Below are 16513 nucleotides of genomic sequence, written 5' to 3'. Positions count from 1 at the left end.
TGTTTCCTCTGCACTGAGAGCTAGATGCATCCTCGAGGTTCCAGATCTGGTACTTTTCCAGGGTACTGACGCAACTATCACTGATACAGGGAACAGCAGCCAGTATACAGTATGTGCAGCACATGAATAAAAATTGGGCTCTATTGATTTTGCTTGGCATATGTCAAGATAATATGTTTTGAGACAGCCCACAACTCTACTTGATATCCAGTGCTGGAATTTGTAGCATTAAGTAGTCCAACTACCACACATTCTGTGCAACAAAGCACTCTCTCTAAATCATAACATTTATGACTCTCCTGTCTGAGTCCAGCAGTGTGACTCCCAGTGGCTGCTTGCACCATAACACTCTGGCTCCGACTTAGGGGATCTGCTGCGAATATTTCCAGTCTGAGCTTTGAGGAGAAACAACTTGATTTGATTGTACAGAAGACTGCAACTTCATGTCCCATCTTGTCCCAGGGCCCCAGAGCATAGCTGCACCTGGACAATCATCTAAGCATTAAGGGGAATTAGATTGACTGGAGTTGGTTCCCTGTTGTCTCTGACCTGCTGCTCTCTAGCTGTGGAATAATCTCATGAATAGCATTGATAACGGGAGTGTTCACATTGGCAGATTCATTACACATGCCATATGGTTCATAGTGCTATGAGATGTGCACAGTGTGCAGCAGTTCTCAGGGAACAACTGTTCAGTGCATGTGTATAATACGCAGTAATGTGTTGCATATATCATTATTATTATTATCAACAGATAGCCTTTTTCTTTGTAACTGTACTGTTTTAGACATTCAGATGGATGTTGATGGATGTTTACCAAAGTCAAAAAAGGGCAAAGCTATGAGCTTGTGGAATCTGCAGTGACACAGAGGAGACTGTATGCTTACCTTGAAGGAGAGGATGCAGCCAATGAAGAGGAGGACTGCAAAAACTAGGCACATGTTGTTGGTGGACATGATGTCCTCTTTGTATGGGAACGTCCCCGGCTGAAGAGAGGGAGAGAGGAAGATTAATTTGAAAATATAAATGTCAGGAGTGAAACAAAAATCAATGACGAGTCCTTTAAGTCCTAAGGAACCAAAGAGTCTAAACTGGACACCTAATATATATGAGAGTGTTCATGTCTGTGTTGAAGCTTTTGACAATATTTCAAGAATAAAAGAAACATGTAGTTAGAAGTCATTAAAGTCTAAGCTTGAGTCAGAGTGAAATGGTCCTCACCAGCTGCTGAATGTAGTCCTGTACCGTGTTGGGGTAAACCACCACACTAATGGCTACCAGCGTATTAAGGGCAAAGTCAAAGATTTGGTAGCAGAAGAATGGAATGATCCAAGCGGCATGTTGCTATAGAGGAGAGATGAAAAACAGATGAAAATCAGAACGTCTCCCAAGTTCAGATGCCAGGTTGGCTCTCTTTTGTTTGTTTCTTTACCTTATAAGCGCCATACGTCGCCATGCCACATATAAGAATCATGAGTAGAGATATTGCTGTGGCTATGCAGATATCTGCAGAAAAACACAAACAGAACACTGAGAACTGTTAACCTGATTTATTAGTGAAAAACAGCAGCAAACACGGGAATTTCACTGGAACCTTGGTAATCCAACAGTCATCACGGGAGCATGGATTTTTACAAGACAAAGCACCTTAAGCAACTTCACTATTTTTAGCACTCAGCCTGCCTTGGATAGATCATGATCAACACATAACACCCTTCTCACTTTTACAGCTGTGAATACAGCCGATAACTGGATATCTGTGTATGTGCTCTTGAGTAAAAAGATCCCCAGATCACTACTACATTGCTACATTTATGTGTGTAACCATTACCACACACACACACACACACACACTATATATATAAGCAAAACAGGTATAGGTGCACTGCCACCCCTCACCCCACATTTTAGTTTTAATTTCATGATTTCCCTGAATATAATCAGTCACATTAGTGCTGATTGCAAAACTGTGTCACCAGTTTTTTGCCATCCTTTTCCACAGTTTCAGTCTCTGATTGACACTGCACAAGCAACAACACTTTCCAAGGGGTAACGTCGAGATGGCCGATTTAATCTGATGAAGAACTAGAGCAGTTATTAATCAGAGTAGCCAGGGACAGGGTCTGTGATGCTCCCAGATGCGACTGTGATGAGGATAGCTGCTGGAAGGGAAGCACCCAAAATACCCACACACTCTGATTTGTTCTCCATGGTGCTGAGCCTACTAACCTACGTCTGTGCTGAGAGCAGCATAAATAAGTGGTGCACGGAAAGGAAAGGAAAGGAGAGGTGATGTCAGAACGGCAAAAGCACATGAGGCTATACAGACAGGCTGATTTTAGTTAATTAGCCAACATGTTTCAAGTTATTTGACTGTTCAAGCTGAGTACATCCTCATACTGAGGAGTTTCAGCAAATGATTGGCTTTCCTGCTTGAAAATGTACTCAAATGTTTAACAGATTCTCAAAGCAGCTGCAGAGTCTTTTCCTGCCAACTAACTCAATCATTTCAGTTTTGTGTGCCAGTTTTATGCAAGATAACACACGACTTCACTGAGGACATGATTCCACAAGACAATTTATACTAAGTCGGACATGTAACAGGGGGATTAGTTGCACTTACTGGCGTCGTCCATGACATCGATGTCAGTGCCCAGCTCAGAGCTGGTAAGGTGGTAGCGGTACTGAACTGGGTCATTGAGAGCAGACAACAAGATGAGTAGAACCACTGCATTGATGAGCTGTGGGGATATTAAAATCAATATTACATTTTAAATAGGAGTCGCCCATTTGTACATATTTTGATTAATCTTACGTTAATAAAACAAATCTGAACTAATGAGTCAGAATAATGATGATGTAAAAATAATGATGTTCTAGGCTTTTTTGTTTCATGTTTGTGGTGTGTTATAGGTAAAAGTAATTCAAATTAAAAAACTAATTGCAGAAGAGGTAAACAGGTTAGAAAGGGTTTTTTTTTTATTTAGTTATTTTTAAGACATGTTAATGGCTGGGTCTACTGGACAAAACTATTATAAAGCATTATAATATGGTGATTAGGTCTGAGCAATCAAGCAATCTTTATTTAAACAGCAACTTTCTAAACCTAAGTTACAAAATGCTGCACATTAGATAAGAAAGAAAGAAATAAAAACGGATCATTTCAGTTTCTTGTGCCAGTTCTATGCAAGATAACACACCACTAATGATCCGTTCATGATTAGGCCAGTGGTTATTTTACTGAAAGTCACCATCCACAAGTTCATAGACCCCAAGGTGACACTGGTTGTGTCAACACAACAGCTCCAATCTTACATAACTATGTTTAAAACGTTGGGTTTAAGCCAACTGTCCATTTAACTGGTTTAAAAGTAGGGCGACTCAAATGGGACGGACTGGTAAGGTTGTCATTTCTGCACAACACAAAGTACAGGGAATGGGCACAAATTCTGCTTAACATTTAGATTTGATAAGAAAATCTATCTAAAATAACCAAGAAAAAAGACTTGAGTGGTAATGTTGGCGACAAACAGCCCAAGCAAACAATATTTTAAAGTTATGTTGATCTATACACAAGGACATCCTCAAAATGGAAAAATCATAAAAACTAATAAAAAACTGAGGCAGCGTTTGTTATAAAACTTCACATCTTTCGACATTTATCACGTTTAATCGAATATTCCACATATGTAACCGCGTTTGAAGCCATTTGGGCCTGACATCGAATGAAAAACTGGACTTACCATATACCAGATTCCCAGAATAATGGTGCCCGTCCGTACATGGCAGCAGAGGCAGCAGCTCGTCGAGTACCACCGGTCCCACGGCGAATTCATCTTTTATCCTGCGATGGATTTCAAGCTATTTCATGAATGCTGTCGAAGATGAATTACTCAAGGCTACAATGTACTTAACAGATTAGGTAGATGGCGTTGTGTGTGCTAGGACCGCCACATCCAGCCTCTTTTGGAAACGATGCTTCTGCAAGTGGACTCCTGGCGAACGGAGAGTCACGTGACCACGGGAGGCTTTTCACCAGGATCCGGAGGATGAACGGTGATGGACACAAAATGTTTTGAATTCACACGAAACACTGTGCTTTCGCGCAAACCGAGGGCTTTACTAATGTCAGTCAACGGAGCAGAATTTAAAGATGGTTTTTCCTTTAGTGACAAATTCTTATTGAGGGAAATTAATTTGTTTTTGAGTATGAGAATACGCACTATTAATGTACAATATCATGATAGGAGCCTTCAGGTCTTTTGCCAAATTAATATGTGGATTTTTAACACAAGGTGAGTCACTTTTTTCTCATTTAAAGAAAAGCCTCAAAACTTTAGAAATAACCAAAGATGTGTTTTGTTTGAAAAATAAAAGTCTTCATTTCCTCTTGATTTGTCTTGATTTGTCTGCCTGTGGATACATCCTAGACCAAGCCTGACAGATGGGTCAGTGACTGCGACTCTAAGCTCTGGTGGGTGGACTGCATCAACATCATCATTTGGGGATTTTCCTCTCCAGCCAGCAATGCATTCATTCCACACAGGATTGCCTCACAGTAAGCAGGTTCTGGGTTCGAGCCCCGGCCAGCCTGGGGCCTTTCTGTGCGGAGTTTGCATGTTCTCCCCGTGCTTGCGTGGGTTCTCTCCGGGTGCTGGGATTGGCTCCGTGACCCCGTTTGGGACTAAGCGGTTTAGAACCACAGATTTGGGATTAGTTTGACAGCAGACAGGGGAAAAGCACCTTTCACTGCTGGTGTTGTGTGGAGTTCTGCTGAAAGAATACGCCTGAGATTCATACTTACCATGATTAAAGGTGGCAAAACCTTTAGAATAACTCATTAGAAAGAACTTCCATTAAGAGTTAGTCATATTTGAAATCACTTCTAAAAACTTCAACACCTTCTCATAAAGCCCTGCTTGCTATAGAATTATTTTTGTTATTTTAACCCTTGTTTCAATTTCAACAGCTAATGCTGCATTTACAGGATGAGCGAAGTACGATTCTATGACAAGGTGGTATCAAGCATTTCAAATTTATTTCTCTTATTAACCAAACAAACATAGAAATAGCATTTGATTCTCCTCAAAAGACAAAATCATTCACAAAAAGACATTTCCTAGAGACAAGTATATAAATACACTGACTGAATCATCTTAATCATCAGTAAAAATAAAAACAATAAAAGGCGCCTGCAGCCACAGCGGCATATTTTTGTTCTGAGCTCTATCAACAATTACTGTATGTACCACCGCCACCTGATCAACACCTTGATGCACTACAGCTCTTTGTCTACAGACAACAGACTCCTGTTATTGGTGTCTGCTAAACTGGGTGCCACAGAAAAGCTGCAAATTGTCTCCTTAAAAAAAGCGATTACAGTATATACACTCCAGGACCAAGTACTAAAGCAAGAGATCGTTCATTTAATGTCATGTACACAAGTACTCTTATCAAAGTCATGCAAGATGAAATGGAAACAAAAACAGGACACCAATGTACTTTCTATACATCTACAGGTTAAGGCAATGGAATTAAATTCCATTTATATATGTGTAATTGTGTGTGTGTCTTATTTAAAACCAATTTTAATGTGAAATTAAAGATGCTCTGTATCCAATTTCTATGCACGTCTTTGTTCTCAATGTGTCAAGACCCCCCCAAAATCATAAATCCAGGAAGTCAGCTACAAACCAATTAAGTTATATTTCACATTCAGCAAAACTATGTTAACATCAAAAGGAAGTTAATCCAGCTTTTAGCACAGTGCAATCACAGAACTGGAAAAAGCCCTTACAATCTCTACATATGGCATGGCTTTTTCTAGCACAAATACTGGAAGAAATTCTTTATAAAAAAAATCATATACAGTGAGGAAAAGACCATTAAGTCACTAGAAAACTCAACACAGCCTAGTCAGATAAAGACTGATACACTAGGGGAACAAGGCTGAGTAGTGCTACTGCTCTATGGGATAATCCCACTACTCTTTAACTTCACATTGCACCGCCTCCTGGTGGCAAATAAATCAGTTTACTGTGCTCTCAGTGTAAATCCAGAGTCTGTTTACAACATCCAAATTTCAAATTTAGCATTGTCTTTGGAAAAATGATGTGATCTAATCCATAACTGATGGGACCAGTAACTTTTCGGCTGTCAGCGTGTGCCACATTCTCATCCGAGTTTTAACAAAATACTGTGTGGTGGTTACCTCCTCTATCTCGCATCTCTCTGCCTCCACCAACTACAGTCAGTTCTCACCTGCTCCATCACATTCGCTGTTCATGTGTTCCTACCTTTTTCACTGTTTAATACTGAGACAGCAGCATTAATGTCATTTCTGTTAAAAAACATAACTGTGGCCATAAAGCTTTGTCTGTGCTCATATCAAGTGTCCCTAAAAACAAATCTAAACATTTCAGTGCTGTGGGGAGGCATTATGTTAAGGGTGGCTCCAGTGCCATGCTTCGCGCCCCACCCGGAAAATCCTGAACTCATAAAATTATGAATAGCCGTTTAACGGTCTAACTCTCCAGTTCAGCACTACATAGTTCTCAGTCTTTTCATGTGTTCATCAACTATTTTCTATCAGGTATAATGTGTTTAGAATCAAATGACTGATTTAGCTTTGCCCCAACTTTAAGTGATATAATGGCAACAGCATGGTCAACAAAACAAAACATTTTCATATAACAAAAAATTAATAACCCTGTTTATGTATTTTTGAGTTAACAACTATAAACATACACTCTCGGAGAGGAAAAAAAAAACACTTTTGATGCCATTAAAAAATAATTACATACACATGCATTCCACTGCAATTCTACCTGTCCTGTCCCGGTAGCAGTGTAGCAAATAGTGCAAATTAGTTAAGATTTCAGTCCATAGGACCACATTTCATCACTGTATCGAGGCAAGCAGGTGATATCCCCACTTGTGTTCTTTTTGTTTCTGTAACTGAAAAACTGTTGGTGTATCTCAGAAAGAAACTCTGTACCTGGTAATTATTGCATGTGACACATTTAACAATCTGTTGCATATGCTTGTCTGGACCTGTGATGCGACTTCATGTATCCCTTCGGGCCTTTTTTTTCTGGGACGGCTTCGGAGGCTCCACAATCTGCTCAGGCTTCTCTGCAAGTACATTAAATGTAACAAAGTTGTCGTTAGATGGACATAAATTACAGCTTGTGCTTTAAAAGATTTTTTTGTAAAAGTAGAAAGACTGAATAAACAGTTATGAATAATTATTATTATACTACTTATATGATGTAAAACATTTATTCCTTTCTGAAGTGAACACAGATTCAGAGTGAGAACTATTAAAACATACTCTGAGAGGAAGATATGCTGGGATTCTGCTTTTTGGAAGCCAGCACAGGGAGCTCTTGCAGTTTGGGCACTGCACTGACCAGGGGCACTGAGCTTACCATCTAAAATCAAACAAATGAAAATGGAAAATGGCTACAAAACAGAAGAAATGCTACAAATATAAACAAATAAGTAAAACAGTATTTGACTTCCGTGGAAGACAGTCTTATTTTTTCTTGCCTGAGCCTCAGCAGCAGCCTCTTCATCGGTTTTCTTCTTCTTTTTCCTCTTCTTTTTGGATTTGGTCGCTCCCCCAGATGCATCCTCTGTGTCCTTCTCATCCTCTGATACCTGCCATAACAAAACAGACATATAGATGATTTAAGATGAAAATTTGCCTTTAATTAAGGATAGTTTAGAAGAGGTACACATTGTAAATAGTCATGTGAAGGCTCCGAACATAAAGCAAGACCTTGCTGGGGACAGGCTGTTCCTTTGGTGGAGGGGCTTGTGTCACTAACACAAGAGGGTCTTCATAGTTTCCCCAGTGCTCTGCTGGGGCATTCCAGTCAGAGCTGGGGTCCACCGTTGCCATCCCATCTGCACCGAATTCACATCAGCGGGGCACAAGTCAGATGAAGACAAATCCTAAATGCTGTTTCTTTCCAACAGTAGGTGTTTAGGAGGGTGTGGGTTGTGGGCTTAACTGCCCTAACACTTACTGAATCCAGACCATTCATCGCCAACACCAGAGCGGCTCGCCCACTGCAGCTCGACTGAATTTGATAATGGGTCTAAAAGAGACAAAAGGCAGGTGAAAACGGTCAATCAGACAGGAATAAAGAGACACACCGTTGAAGTGGAGTTACAAAGTACATCCGACATGCTTCATTCTACACATTCAGGAATGTAGAGATAATGCTGACAATATCAACCTGTGGTGTTTAGTCCCAGCATGGAATAGGACACTGGGTTGAGGTCAGTCTTTGTACGGCCATCAATGCCACTCCATGCTGGTACTGAGAGCACACAGAAGCACAGATTATATTGTTGGCAAACAAACAGGGGAGGTCAGATTTGGCATCAACATCTTCTAAAAAAAAAATTGTCTATTTATTTGGGGTGTGCTTGTTGAGAGTTTTCAATTATTTTGCCACCTCTTAACAAAGCCATTTCCTAAATACTAACTCCAGTCTGAACGCAGCAATAAAAGTTTTTAATGTTTTCTTGCAATATACCACATCAGCCCAGTAGGGTTGGGGTTCAACTCTGCATTGATCTTACTGTATTAGTTTTCTTTTTCAATTTTAGTAATAAAAAAAATGCAGTTTTGACTTTGTGCCTGCTTTGACTTTACAGCATTATGAAAAATGCTGAAAGAACAGCACAGACACAAATAATACCACATGACGAAATCTCTGACCACAGTGGTATCATTTTAAATACAGCTCAAAATGTACCAAGAATAAAAAAATACTATTATGTGACTATTCACTATCATAGTTTTTTCAGATCCAATGTCTAGAGTCAAAACAATGAAAAAACCTTATAGTCTTCATGTTTGGAGACTTATTTCTGTTTATATTTGTGGTGTACAAATGTCTACCCAGCCTGGGTACCTTGTGTCTCCTGTCCCCAGCGCTGGGGCTCAGCTGATGCCCTGTAATGTGGAGCAGAGGAAATGGTGCTCCACTTGGTACCCTCCATAGCACTCATCTGACCTGGGAGCTTCAAGGAAATGTCACTCCATCCTCCACCATTGACTGAAGGCTCCTCTCTCCAGCTGGAGGGCACTAAGGAAGCAGACGTGCAGGAAAATAGTGGCAGACTGTTGCAGTTTTGCCAACTAGCGACAAAGAGATGCTGAATTTTATTCTAAGTAAATCAGTGGAGGACTTAGTTGGGAAAGCGGATTATAGAGTTTAAGCCAATACTGTTGTAGCCAGTATTGCTGATAAAACATTTCCTAATGTCAGTCAAAGTGAAAATTGTGTTTCAGCTCTGCCTTTACCAGATCCGCTGGCTGCATCCCCCTTTCCAGTGGGTCTCGAATGGAGGGACTCTGAGATAAAGTGTAGGAAAAATCACCAAGCTTGAATTAAGTTAACATTACTAAATCACCCGTTTCTGAATATATCTGTTTCCAACATTATGATATAAGCTGGCCCTTTATTATTATTTCCATAATTTTAATGATAGGCCCAAGCTTTTGATGATATCTTCTCTGGCCTTTAATATAACAGCAAACCCAATAATCTAACATCTACATGCAGTCAGTCCTAGCCAGAACAATACCATGAGTTCCTCTGTTCTTCTTTGTGTTGGTAGATGCTGTGGCTACAGGTGCTGCCACAGGAGTTCTGGGGGCCTCAACACCTCCGGGGCTACCAGAGTCCTCAGGGCCCTTGTCCTTCCTGCGTTGCTGCCTCTTCTCTCGGTTACTGACTTTGGTCTCCCATGCACCTAATGGACAGACACACACACACACACACATCAACAACAACAGCAAATGGTTAGCTGTGTGCAAGGCATTGATAATTGTGTATTTTAGCTTAAAGTTTGTACTTCAGTTACCATTTGGATGTTTGGATGCATTTTGGTTGATTGTTTAACCAAGAGGGTGGTTACAAGAAGAAATATGAATATGACATGACTGAAATATGTGAGGCTAGCCAAAACTGGAGAGGTCATATGCATGAGGGGTGTGCCGTGGGTGGAACTAAAAGACAGTTTTAAACGAGAAGTTGTGAAATTTCCCCTACACCAGTCAGTCTTACCATCATCAGCTTCCTTCCCATCACTTGTAGACACCTGCTGGGCTGGTTTCACATCTGTCTTGGTTTTCTTTTTGTTCTTTTTCACCTGTGCTGGGGGCTGTGTCTGTAGACAGACATAGGTCAAATTTATATTAAGGTATGGAGAAAAAGGTTATACCAAGGACAGTCATGCAGTTTGGTTCTCCTTTGAGATCACACCACACTGGCAAATCTGATAAGGAGAGACAGTAAGGTTTCAGTAACCTTCACCAATAACAGTTCTGTACAGTTTTAACAAAAGTCACTCAAGCAACTCAACTTTTGTTTGCCCTCCTCAATAACAATTACAAACAGTTTCGGGTCCTCTTAATTTTGGTAGCAGTCATTCCATGTACCTTCTCAGTTTTGGTCTGGGGGGACAACTTGGAAACCACCTCTGCCACCTTAATTTCCTCCTGAGCTACAGCCACTGGCTGGCCATTGTAGTGAGTCTTCTAGGTGAGAAAGGCAAACGCCAGTTAAACAACATGACGTTTATAATCTAGTAATATCACAAACATTAAACTTACACGTCTAATCTAAAGTCTGAGAATGAAACTAATACAGAGATTTAAACATTTACATCCCTGACAACTGACTAAAGGATTCTGGCTGTAAAGTTACACCGACCTGTCTTACTGTATGTTTATAAACTATTACAATTTAAAAGCTTCATCTGAAAACAAATATAGCAGCTATGTGTGAAAAACCATGCCACAGTTTATTGAAATGAAACATGAAGGCACGCAGCTAATCGGGTGTTAGCTATCTGAAATGCCCTGGCTACGAATATTATGTTACCCAGCTAGCGTTAAATATCCTCAGTGGCCCGTTACATGGCTATAGACAGCTAATTAGCATCCCTTTTCTGGACAGGACACAGTGATTCACTGTGTCTTTAGCCAAGTAGTTATTATTTTGTCATTTAGTAAGTGGGTCACAGGATTGTCCATAGATAACCTAGTTTCATTTAAGCTGTGTAAACAAAGTAGGATGTAACGCCAACGCATACGTGTCAGTAAACTAATTAGCGAACTAGCCAACCCTGACTTGAAATTAACGGCTCTTACTGATAAAACTACGGAGATAAATGCACAAGTTAAGGTAACATCTAGCTAACTGTGTAAACGCCTGTTTAGCGTCAGTTGTTTACAGACACACCAATGAATAGACGCTAGTTTGGGCTGACCCAAGCTTGCTAACGCTGCCTACAGTACCTTGTCTGGCGTTTTCTTCTTGTTCCTCTTTTTCTGTTCCTCCGGCTTGGCTGTTTTAACAGCACTGGCACTAACAGGCTCATTGCTGCTTTGTGGGATCGGGGATCCCCGTTTTTTCCCGATGAACACACCTCCACAGACTGCGGCCCAAGACAGACAGAGCACCAACAGCAGACCCACCGCAGCCGTAGACAGGATCACCCACGTCGGGTACAGTTCGGGCTTCAGACCCAAATCCACCCCGAACTGAGCACGAACATAGCCTTGCCCGGAAGACAAGAGCTCCTTCAAACGACTGGAAAACAGTTCGGCTTTTTCCAGCGCAAAACCTTGCAGGTCTCCAGCCATGCTACGAAATTGCAAATACACCAGCTAACTGTTAGCTATCACTGCCAGCATCCGTATGCTAACGGAGGAGTGGCTACACTTGGAGCTCGTGCCCTACTGTTAATCTGACCACTGGGACAAATCTCAGTACATATGATCCTTTATTCAGGCCGTTTGCAAGTCAGCGAGATTAGCTTCATGCAGTGATTTGGCCATACCTTAGATTTATCACCCACATGTGAAAATAAACCAGGTGAATCAATTGGTTCTGTTATATAAACAAATCATTCCTCACCATTAGTAATTACACTGAAGAATTTCTTCTTATAAAACATTTTATTCTACATTAAAATAACAATGTTAAAACAGTTCACTATAGAAGCCAGCACCCAGAACTGCAGACTCAATAAAATATATTCTAGATATTTACCATCTTTAGGTGTTAATAAGGTTACAGTACAAAACTGCTGTCTCTCACACAACTTATTTATAATTTAATAAAGCTTTAAGCTGTCACCATTCATTTGTTTTTTGTAATATTGTGACAGTATTATAACAGCTTTCTATGATAAGAAATTGTTTTGCCAGCTCCACAAGAGCAAAATAAATAAAGTTGTTAAAGAAAAGAAAATGTAACTAGATGTCAGATCAGTTTCAGAAGTCAGCATCAAGAGTGAATTCACAGTCCATCATGCTTGACATGACTCCAAATCTCTGATACTCTGCTACTCGTTTCTCAAAGAAGTTGGTTTTCCCCTCCAGTGAAATGGACTCCATGAAGTCAAAAGGATTCTCAGCTTGGTAAACCTTAGAACAGGTAAAAACACAAGTTATTTCACATATCAAAGAATACAAAGAATATCGCTTTTAGTGTGAGATTTCAGGGTTCCTCTGCTTTCACAGAAAAATACCATAGTATAAAGGAATTGAATGTGAAATGACAAACTGGCTTCCATTGTACCTATTTCATGATTTATTGAAATACATTCAATCACCTTAGCCAGCCCGAGGTCAGTGAGAAGCCGGTCGGCCACAAACTCGATGTACTGTTTCATCAGACAGCTGTTGATTCCAATAAGATCCACTGACAAGGCCTCAGTCAAAAACTCCTACAACACCAAATAAGATGTGTGTATGCATTTACAAAAGTAGTTTGGCCTATCAAGAGTATGGTCTTTCAAATAGCAATAGAGAATAGACTTTGAAGACTTTTATAATTTGGTACACATACTGCTTCTAACACCAGCTCACCTGTTCAATGCTAACCGCTTTGGCGATGATATCCTTCACTCTGTCCTCTGATGGCTTTTTCAGCAGGTAGCTGTATAACAGGCAGGCAAAGTTACAGTGCAGGCCCTAGGAGACACATCAATATACATGGTAGCTGTCATATACTGTTGATATAAAAACAGAGAAGATCAGCCATTGTGTTCACATGCAAACATTTACTACTCAAGTTAACCCCAGAGCATCATACTGTAGCTACTCATACTTTTAAAACAGCAAAGCATGAATGGAGTAGGTGAACAAGCCAGCAGTCACATTACAGGAGTGGTAAATGCAGACTAATACAGTAGTGAAGAGTGGAGTGACCTCAAATGGCAGGAAAACCTGCACAACCCAACTTCAATGCAGGTGTATCAAACAAAATCATCCAAGATAAAAGTTTCTCTCACAGTATTATGTTACACAATGGATTTTCATGTTTTATTGTATGTGCTGCAATAGGTCATGTTTAACTGAAAATGGAGCAATATATAAATATTGCAATATGGAGAAATGTCTTTTGTAACCTGAGATGAAAACATAAGTCCATTACATGACTTTTTTTTTTTTTTTTACAACTACACTGAAAATGAAGAGGTCATTTCAACAGATTAGACTATGCGTTTTTGTTTGTGAATGCCTCTCACCTCATCCCTGCTGATCAGCTCGTTGGAGTAGGTAAGACCGGGCATTAGGCCCCTCTTTTTGAGCCAATAGATAGCAGCAAATGAGCCAGAGAAGAAGATGCCTTCCACAGCTGCAAAAGCCACAATTCGCTCCCCTGGGGGCAAACAGTCTGGGTCAAAATTACTACTACTACTACTACTACAAAACTTAACCCCCATAAATGAAAAGCCTCTCTAGGTCAAGAGTTACTCATTATATTCAGTCTATAGTATGACACTTAGTGTCATGTCTTCCTTACCAAATGTGGATTTATTGTCATTTATCCATTGGAGGGCCCAGTCTGCTTTTTGTTTCACACACGGCATGGTCTGAATGGCGTTAAACAAATAGTCCCTAAGAGACATATTACAGGATAAAACCAGTTAGCATTACTAGTTCCTAAAAATACATACTATGAAAAGCATTCATGAGCTTGGTCTTTTTATGTTCAACTCATACACAAGGCAGAATCATACTGGAGCCAATGTTACTTGCAAACATAAACAGTAGAACTTCTGAAGGTTGCAGACTAAAATTAATTCAACAAGTTGTAGGAGAATAAAACATCCAGTTTAAATACTTTTTAGGGATTGTAATGGGCTGATTCATGAAATAGTTGCCCTTCTAAGTCTGGAGGTACAGTTAAACTGATGCAGCTGGGAAGGAAACAGAAAACACTGCCAACTGGTGTAGGCTTATCATGTGAAGAACAGGTGTAGATCTTACAGCGTGTTTGAACTCTCAAGAGAACTAGATGTAGAGGAAGAAATTGTCCGTTTATGGTTATGCACTTGTTCCAAAGGTACTACAGCTGATGCACATAATCGTTACCATCTAAAGACTACAATATATAACAATTATTCATACTGACTTAGTGCAATCAAATTCTGTATTGCTTTTAAAATTGTTTTATACACTGTTCATTAAGGTACAAAATATCAAACAATTCATGCTTTTATACACCACAGAAAAATGCAATAAATAGTCAAATATGAAAATAAATAAACGAATGTCCTGAAACCTGCTTGCATCTAGAAGTTAGACAGAGCTATTGAGCACTCATGAGAAACGAGTAGACGAATATATAACTTACCTCTCCTTCAGGTCCCTAATATAAGTGTTGATGAGCATGCTGTACATCTCAGAGTGAACAGTTTCTATGAGCATCTGGAAGCTATAGAAGGACCGTGCTTCAGGAACCTGCACCTCCTGGCTGAACCTCTGTACCTGTGAGATAAAACAAAAATATAGAAAATTATACACTGGTGCATTACTAACTAAATCTTCTTGATGGTGTGCCACTAAAAGTTGTGACATTAACAGTCAACTCACACTGATTAAACTAGGTTTCATTCAGTTTGCCATTTACAGTATTATCAAACACATCAGATAGGTTATTTTAAAAGCAGTACACTTTGGCAGCAGCAACAAGATTTACACGTGACTATGGAAGCTGTCTCATTAAATTAAAATTCAGCATTAAAATGGTTTGCTCTGAATCTACATACAATATGGTGGGTATATTAAATAAATATTATATCTCGTGTTTTCCATAGAGACAAACAAGCTATAAGACATCTCTTACAGCTGAGTGACATCCATTTGATTGCTCTCTTACCAGGTTCTCATTGACGATACCATCACTGGCAGCAAAGAAAGCAAGCACATAGGAGATGAAATGTTTCTCCTCAGGCTTCAAACGGTCCCAGTGTTCCAGGTCTTTGGATAGGTCAACCTCAGAAACACAACATCAGCAGTAAACCTGTCTGTGTCATAGATTTTGCAGGCTTTTCTAATTATGAAAAGTTGCTGTGCAGTTAGTTACGATTCATTAATATCTCTGCAAAAATGATAATCAGAAAAAGTTGAAGTCTTAACAAAACAAACATTAGATTGGTTGAAATTCCCCTTCAAAGAAATGCTGAAAATACACTACTCACTTCCTCCACCGTCCAGAAAGAGGCTTGTGCCTGCTTGTACATCTTCCAGATGTCCGGATACTGGATGGGGAACATGACGAACCGCCTGGGGTTTTCCTGCAGCAAAGGCTCGTCCTCTGTTTCTGAACCATTTTGGCAGTCTGGATCTTTATCTTTAAAACCATTCTGCAAAGGGCCCAGTAAGATGACAGAAAATAAATACACATATTTCCATCTCACAGATAGTTTGGCATTTTATCTGGGTTGTTTTCAATTGATAAATTGCGTTTCTGCAATTATTAGTATATCCCTTGGTAACATATTTGTGGACTGATAGACAATCTTACTGATTGTGCCAACTATAAAATAGGCCATTGCGCTTGCGCATTAACCCGTAACAACCATAACAAAGGACACATCACATATTACATGTTAAATATAATAGTTTAAATTCTTTACATCGCAAGCAACTGTCTTGTCATCGTACACTAACTCTTTTGAACATCTGAACTCATATTTAGTCGGTCGGTTATGTTGTACCTGACACCGTGCTGAACAACATGAGCAGACACGGCTAATAAACGGTAGTTTTACAGTTACGTTAGCTATAAGTCTTAGCGTCAGTGAACCGTTAATTCGAATACATTAGCGAACAGGCTGGTTTTAGGAAGCGAGACCGAAATGCACAAGCTCACAAAACCTTGACTTACGCATAATTCTTACATCACGGTCACCTGTATGGGTTAATGCTGTGGCTAGCTATATCTAATCTACTTACCGATTCTTTAAGATGATTAGAGTGATGATTTATATCCGTCACATCCATTTCCAGAGAAGTCTTCTTCTTCACCGTCGGCGTCATTCGGAGGACAGACGCTATTAGTGAGTACCTACAATAACCTCGTGTTGATATTAGCTGTGGCACTTCTGGTCAAAACCAATGCACCCACGCTGAAGGGAAGGGGGTAGCGCCTCTAGCGCTCATACACAGCATTACAAAGCAGTGTCACGT

At 40.0% G+C, this 16513-nt stretch overlaps 3 protein-coding genes across 5 annotated transcripts in view; all 3 read right to left on the bottom strand.

Moving 5' to 3' along the window:
• Nucleotides 1-4028, bottom strand: part of laptm4b (lysosomal protein transmembrane 4 beta) — an 8791-nt gene extending 4763 nt beyond the window's left edge. Inside the window, exons 1-5 of the mRNA XM_020597345.1 lie at nucleotides 3744-4028; nucleotides 2624-2741; nucleotides 1433-1506; nucleotides 1222-1344; nucleotides 888-986 (exon numbers count right to left, since the gene is read on the bottom strand). Coding sequence (XP_020453001.1) covers nucleotides 888-986; nucleotides 1222-1344; nucleotides 1433-1506; nucleotides 2624-2741; nucleotides 3744-3836 — 507 coding nt within the window. The 5' untranslated portion in view covers nucleotides 3837-4028. The remainder of the gene's footprint in view (nucleotides 1-887; nucleotides 987-1221; nucleotides 1345-1432; nucleotides 1507-2623; nucleotides 2742-3743) is intronic.
• Nucleotides 4029-7053: 3025 nt separating this feature from the next.
• mtdha (metadherin a) lies at nucleotides 7054-11779 on the bottom strand. Of its 3 annotated transcripts, none has more exons than XM_020597341.1 (12): nucleotides 11324-11779; nucleotides 10463-10558; nucleotides 10089-10191; nucleotides 9607-9774; nucleotides 9323-9373; nucleotides 8931-9104; nucleotides 8247-8330; nucleotides 8034-8105; nucleotides 7784-7911; nucleotides 7552-7662; nucleotides 7334-7433; nucleotides 7054-7134 (listed from the first exon to the last, which is right to left on the bottom strand). In XM_020597341.1, the coding sequence occupies exons 1-12, from the start codon at nucleotides 11669-11671 to the stop codon at nucleotides 7067-7069; spliced, it is 1503 nt and encodes a 500-aa protein (XP_020452997.1). In that variant the 5' UTR covers nucleotides 11672-11779; the 3' UTR covers nucleotides 7054-7066. The 3 variants fall into 3 exon arrangements, with proteins under 3 accessions (XP_020452997.1, XP_020452996.1, XP_020452998.1); XM_020597340.1 differs by having other exon boundaries at nucleotides 10463-10561; nucleotides 11324-11778; XM_020597342.1 differs by lacking the exon at nucleotides 8247-8330 and having other exon boundaries at nucleotides 10463-10561.
• Nucleotides 11780-11950: 171 nt separating this feature from the next.
• rrm2b (ribonucleotide reductase M2 b) lies at nucleotides 11951-16505 on the bottom strand. The gene is made up of 9 exons (XM_020597343.1): nucleotides 16280-16505; nucleotides 15523-15687; nucleotides 15201-15317; nucleotides 14676-14809; nucleotides 13842-13936; nucleotides 13564-13697; nucleotides 12902-13006; nucleotides 12646-12759; nucleotides 11951-12457 (listed from the first exon to the last, which is right to left on the bottom strand). Exons 1-9 carry the CDS (start codon nucleotides 16361-16363, stop codon nucleotides 12305-12307), a joined length of 1101 nt encoding a protein of 366 aa, XP_020452999.1. The 5' UTR covers nucleotides 16364-16505; the 3' UTR covers nucleotides 11951-12304.
• Nucleotides 16506-16513: the final 8 nt, after the last annotated feature.

Source organism: Monopterus albus, unplaced genomic scaffold, assembly GCF_001952655.1.
Source record: "Monopterus albus unplaced genomic scaffold, M_albus_1.0 scaffold34.1, whole genome shotgun sequence".
NCBI classification, from domain to species: Eukaryota; Metazoa; Chordata; class Actinopteri; order Synbranchiformes; family Synbranchidae; genus Monopterus; species Monopterus albus.
The sequence above is the reverse complement of the archived record's forward strand: the minus strand, read 5'-3'. Positions and strand labels throughout refer to the sequence as shown.

What these genes read in the sequence shown, in the direction of transcription:
- mtdha (XM_020597340.1), bottom strand. Translation starts at nt 11,671, where the DNA reads ATGGCTGGAGACCTGCAAGGTTTTGCGCTGGAAAAAGCCGAACTGTTT. An exon ending in TGGGAAGGAAGCTGATGATG is followed by an intron (nt 9,775 to 10,088) that starts GTAAGACTGACT and finishes TCTGTCCATTAG; the next exon opens with GTGCATGGGAGACCAAAGTC. An exon ending in GCTGGGACTAAACACCACAG is followed by an intron (nt 8,106 to 8,246) that starts GTTGATATTGTC and finishes TGTCTCTTTTAG; the next exon opens with ACCCATTATCAAATTCAGTC.
- rrm2b (XM_020597343.1), bottom strand. Translation starts at nt 16,363, where the DNA reads ATGACGCCGACGGTGAAGAAGAAGACTTCTCTGGAAATGGATGTGACG. An exon ending in CTTTCTGGACGGTGGAGGAA is followed by an intron (nt 15,318 to 15,522) that starts GTGAGTAGTGTA and finishes TGTGTTTCTGAG; the next exon opens with GTTGACCTATCCAAAGACCT. An exon ending in GTATCGTCAATGAGAACCTG is followed by an intron (nt 14,810 to 15,200) that starts GTAAGAGAGCAA and finishes TTTATCTCACAG; the next exon opens with GTACAGAGGTTCAGCCAGGA.